The sequence below is a fragment of the Odocoileus virginianus genome, chromosome 27 (assembly GCF_023699985.2).
Source record: "Odocoileus virginianus isolate 20LAN1187 ecotype Illinois chromosome 27, Ovbor_1.2, whole genome shotgun sequence".
In the NCBI taxonomy this organism is placed as follows: Eukaryota; Metazoa; Chordata; class Mammalia; order Artiodactyla; family Cervidae; genus Odocoileus; species Odocoileus virginianus.
The window spans coordinates 26,704,092-26,708,987 of record NC_069700.1 but is presented as its reverse complement, the minus strand read 5'-3'; the positions used below and the strand labels follow the sequence as shown (position 1 = coordinate 26,708,987).

The window sequence follows — 4,896 nt, the reverse complement described above, 5'->3', positions numbered from 1 at the left end:
TGGCCTCATTTGTATTAATAACCTTCCTTCTACTAGTCTTCTCCCCATTCTTGAGTATCCCCAGCCCTAGTCCTGTCCTAGTCTTTGCTCCTGACTCTCCTTACCTTCACTTTGCCTGGGGCTTCCTTGCGCACAGAGCATCAGGCAGTGGGAGAGAATGTCCCTCAATTAACCTTGGCAGGGCTCCTGAGTCTCCTTGGGGTGGGGTCCAGCCAAGTTTTGGGGGTGCTTTGCCTCACTTATAGTCCTTGCAGGGCCTGTGAAAGGTGTCACCCCAAAAACCCAGGTCCTAGAAGTCAGAGACCTGAGCCAGAGCTGTTTGAGACATTTGGGGCCAGTGGATACTGCCTGGAGCTTGGGCCATAGGGTAGCACTGCCACCTAGTGATGTCTAGAGGTATTTCCAACTCCTCCCCTACTGCCATCCCCCAGTGACCAGAGCCACACACCAGGTTATAGAGTTCATAAAATCTCTTCCGAGCCAGCGGGCTGCAGCCAGAGCTGCCAACAAGTCCAGAGGCACTGCCTTGGGTTCCAGTGCTCCCGAGGATTTTGTTGAGTCACAGCCTCCAGAGCCTCCCACCACACCACCAGGAGCTGCCAGAGCCCCAGGCACCACCCCCTATCCACAAGCCCCAGGGTCTGACCCTGACATCTGGGGCAAAGTGCTGGAGACACAAATGTAATGATGCGCAGAAACGGAGAGTCACATCTCAGTCTCAGCCAACAGACTGTCCCCTAGTCCTGATGTCATAAGCACCATCTGAGAGCTGGGATCTGTGGAAGGGCAGAGGGGTGTTTAGACCACCATGCATCCCTCCTCTGGGGACCACAGGCAGAAGTGGCCTAAGTTTCCCATGCCCCGTCTAATTGGTCTCAAGCCTCCGATCAACCCCTGGGGGCTCTTACCACTGGGACCTGTCCAGGAGCTGCTGCCCCTCTGGTGGGCAGCAGGCTGCCGTGCTCGCTCTCGTTCCTGGGTGTCGCCAGGCCCTCCTGCCACCTCCTCCTCCTCCTCCTCCCCCTCAGAGAGGAGGTCGCAGATCTGCTGCTGCAGCTCCGGGCTAATGCTGTTCTCGGCCAACACCAGACTCCGCAGAGCTGTAGGGTAATTTTCTACCATATCCAGCAGGGTCTGTGGTGGGAAGAACACGGAAAAGGATGAAGGCAGTTAAGGAGGCTCCTGCAGGCTCCAAGCTGCCACCCCTTTGGTGTGTCCACAGGATGGATGTTGAGGCTAACCTCAACCCCTGGTCCATCCCCCAACGTCAAGACTTCTCACCTGCGCTGACTGGTTGGTGAGCCCTGTGCCCTCCAAGTCTAGGACCTCTAAGGTGCGGCTGGAGGCCACAGCTACAGCCAGCATCCCTGCCACGTGGTCACCTGGGGAGACAGCGCACACACACACCCACACCCACACACACTCACCTGCAGTCATTTGCAGGCCCGCTAACTCTTCCCCACAGCCTCCCCATCACCCTAAACACCTAAGATCCCACCTCAGGCCAGGAAAGGCTGGCAACTGGTAGATGGCCAGGAGGGAAGCATTGTGACTGGCCAGTGAATGAATGAAGCCAGCTAGGCCTCGGGGGTAGTGATGGATGCTCTGATCTAACTGTTGGTCAGCTGGCCCTCCACACTGGTGGCTTCTGTACTTCCACCCACAACCCTCTTTTTCCTTTCCTTCCCCAGTGTGGTGGTTACTATGGCAACTGATGATCCCAGGTTCTTGCAGGTGGGGTGAGGGGAGTGATGAGAATCAAAAGGGACTTTTATGAGTCTCACCCAGGGGATTGTAGTCCAGATTGAGCACGCGGACCTGGGAGCTGTGGGCCACGGCAATGGCGAGGCGGCTCCAGCCCTTAGGGGTTATGCCGGGGTTAGCGCTCAGTGTCAGCTCCTTCAAGCCTGGGCAGCGTCATAGTGAGAGCCAGGATGGGGAGGGTCAGGCCTTTCTCCAACCCCTCCCCGACCTGGGGATCTTTGGGGTGTCCCTGGTGACTGAGAGCCATGCCAACCTCTCCACAGAGCTTCAGGGACATTAGAGCCCCATGCCCTTCCTGCCCTCTGTAGCCTGGATTCCTGTGTCTTCATCCTGCTCGGCCCCAACCCTTCCTCCTTGAGAGGATCTGAGAAACATTCTCACCCATACAGTCAGAGCCCTCTTCTCTGGGCCAGGCCCCCTCCCCTCTGCACTTAGTTTTTCGCTTTTCATCAAGGCCACATCAGCCCTTGCCCTCAGCAGGGCCCCTGCTCACCGGACTTGGCCCCGTCAGGCGGGAGGAGGCCACAGATGAGGTTGATGGCTTCATCACCCAGCATGCAGTCCCCCAGGTCCAGTGCCACAAGGGCAGGGTGGAGGGCCAGGGCTGGATTCAACAAGGCCAGCCCCGCGTCTGTCAGAGGGCTCCCATGCAGGCTGGGGGGTAAGAGCAGAGAGCAAAGGTTACTTCCATCATCAACCCTGTCTGTAAGGGGGAAGGGGCACCCTCCCTGATGGTGAGCCCTAGAGGTGAAGAGGACATTTGGTCACAGCACATGGGAGAGCCCTGGGAAGGAAGAAAATTCTAGATTCTGAAAGAATGCAGTTAGAAGAGGAATGTGGCTTCTTTTCCAGGGCAGGGACTAGGCTCCACATCAGAACACAGAGAAGGAGCGTGTGGGGGTGGTATTTTGGACAGAATGTATGGGCAGGGATCTAGTTCTCAGGGGAGGATTCCTTCTTTGTGGACTGAGCAGCTGCCCTGGAGAAGTCATTGGGGTGATCACGTTGGGCGGTACGCCGACCCTGCCAGGAAGGGGGTGGGTATCCTGGCTCACTTGGGGTGGGGCTGGTGTTCACAGTCTGGAGATGAAGCAGGAGCTTAGAGGGTGTGGTGGAGGTATGGTTAGAGAGAAGAGGTGCGTGAATAAGGGGTGAGAAGGTAGGTCAAATGCAAAGACAGGTACAAGGAGGTGTGGGAAGGAACAGGAGGTGGCAAGAGGAGTGCGAGGAAGGGGTGTGGTGCCCAGGACCCCCTTTTGAGAGAGCACACTCACAAGAGGGACTGGATGGAGCGGTTGGTCCGCAGCGCCTCCGCCAGCTGCTTGATGCGGCTGGGGCTGGACACGACGCCCAGGTTAAGGTTGAGCTGCGCCAGGGACGTGGCCCCGGCTAGGGCCCGGCAGATTCGGCCGAAGTCGCGGTCGCAGAGACGGCAGCCGCGCAGTGAGAGCAGGCGCACGGCGTTGTCGCGCAGGCCGCGGCAGATGTCCCGCACCTCGGCTCCTGACAGCGGCTCCCCCGAAATCTGGATGGAGCTGGGCAGCATCGTACCCACGGCTGGGCCGCCGGGGCCGGGGCCCGGGCCGCGGCCGAGGTTGGCGGGGCCGCGGGCGGGGTCGGGGCTGGGGTCGGGGCCCGGGCTGGGGTCGCGGACGCAGAGGGGGTAGCGGGGGCGGCAGAGGCGCAGGAGGCGGCGGCGGCGGTAGGGGTGGCGGGGGCGGTGGCGGCGGGGGCGGCGGCGGCGGAGAGGAGCGCCGGGGCCGGGGCCGGCCGGGATTGCGGAGCCGCCGAGGTCGCCGGCCGGGCTGAGACCGCGCGGCGCTGGAGCTGGGACGGACCGTGCGGTCCGTGTCTGGGCGACTGGCCGGGGGGCGCGTTCCGGGGTCGGGCGGGCGCTGCTCCGCGATGGTCCTCGTCCCTCGCGGTTGTGGCGGCGGCTCAGGGACCTCAGCTTAGGACGCGCAGGACCAGTCTCCGCTCGGAGGCCGCATCTGCTCTCTCCCTTCCTCCAGCCCCGCTCCCCCTACCGCCTCGCAGGGAGAGCCCGAGGCGGGCAGGCCGGCGGGCCGGCAGGCGGGCAGCGGGCGACGGGCTGCAGCTCCGGCTGAAGCTGCTGAGCCGGAGCGGGCGGCGGGTTCCCATGGCAACGGTCGCGTCACCACCGCTCGCCCCGCCCCCTGCCCGGCCTAGGCCACGCGGGCCCGGGAGGTTTGCGCACACCCGGCGTTCAGGTGGGGACGCCTGAACGTCTGGGTGTGGGGCCAGACGACAGGTGGAGAGTAGGTAGCCGGGTGGAAGCCTGGGTCGGGCAGGGGATGGGGAGGGGAGAATAGAGGTACGTCACGTGGAGATGGCGTTTGAGACTAGTAGTGTATTGGGTCCTTTTGCTCATTTTTTCGTTGTGCTTTTGCCCGGATCCAGGGCACGCCTCTCTCCCCGTCGCCTACCGGCTCCGCCATCCAGTTTCGAGGTCCCTCGGTTCAGTTCAGTTCAGTTGCTCAGTCGTGACCGACTCTTTGCTACCCCATGAATCGCAGCACGGTCCCTAGGGCCCTTTAATCTGCGCCTCGCCCCGCCCGCGCGACGAGAGGCGTCGCGTGCGTGGGAACTCCAGCCGCGTGCCCCTTGCCATGATGGCTGCGTTGCAGCGAGGGCCCCCAAGGGTCCCGTCCCAGCTGAGACGGCCTGAGTTAACAGGCCCAGTGGAACCCTCAAAGGGTCCTTGGAGTAGGTGAGCTGCAGGTAGATGCAAGGTGCTGGTGCAGCTCCTTTCCAGGTGATCAGGGCACTGCTGATGCTCTGACGTTCTCAGTACCCGTGGAGACTGGAGTGGCCAAAATGAAAGGGGTGCCAGGATGGCAGCCTGGAGTGGTTTTGCCGCTGTGGATGGTGGCTGGAGCTTTCAGTAAGGGCACACTGCTTAACACAGGCAGTGCACTTACAACTTGCTCCACTGGTAACTGTGTAGGGACCTTCCCATATGGTCATATAGCGCAAACCCTAAGGATGTGTTTCTTAGTTCCCTTATTAGAAAGGAGAAATGCTGACCCAGATTTACTAGGGTAATGAATTTTTAAAAAATGCATCACACAAAGTAGTGAAGGGAGGCCAAGGATCCTGTTCCTTCCATTA

The 4,896-nt window shown here is 61.0% G+C and overlaps 1 protein-coding gene across 2 annotated transcripts; it reads right to left on the bottom strand.

Moving 5' to 3' along the window:
* Nucleotides 1-452: 452 nt before the first annotated feature.
* LRRC73 (leucine rich repeat containing 73) lies at nucleotides 453-4,272 on the bottom strand. Of its 2 annotated transcripts, XM_020914134.2 has the most exons (6): nucleotides 3,039-4,264; nucleotides 2,258-2,418; nucleotides 1,785-1,907; nucleotides 1,282-1,382; nucleotides 909-1,134; nucleotides 453-776 (listed from the first exon to the last, which is right to left on the bottom strand). In XM_020914134.2, the coding sequence occupies exons 1-6, from the start codon at nucleotides 3,308-3,310 to the stop codon at nucleotides 706-708; spliced, it is 954 nt and encodes a 317-aa protein (XP_020769793.1). In that variant the 5' UTR covers nucleotides 3,311-4,264; the 3' UTR covers nucleotides 453-705. The 2 variants fall into 2 exon arrangements, with proteins under 2 accessions (XP_020769793.1, XP_070312492.1); XM_070456391.1 differs by lacking the exon at nucleotides 1,785-1,907 and having other exon boundaries at nucleotides 3,039-4,272.
* Between the last annotated feature and the right edge of the window lie 624 nt (nucleotides 4,273-4,896).

What these genes read in the sequence shown, in the direction of transcription:
- LRRC73 (XM_020914134.2), bottom strand. Translation starts at nt 3,310, where the DNA reads ATGCTGCCCAGCTCCATCCAGATTTCGGGGGAGCCGCTGTCAGGAGCC. An exon ending in GCCTGACGGGGCCAAGTCCG is followed by an intron (nt 1,908 to 2,257) that starts GTGAGCAGGGGC and finishes GACGCTGCCCAG; the next exon opens with GCTTGAAGGAGCTGACACTG. An exon ending in TCACCAACCAGTCAGCGCAG is followed by an intron (nt 1,135 to 1,281) that starts GTGAGAAGTCTT and finishes TTCCCACCACAG; the next exon opens with ACCCTGCTGGATATGGTAGA.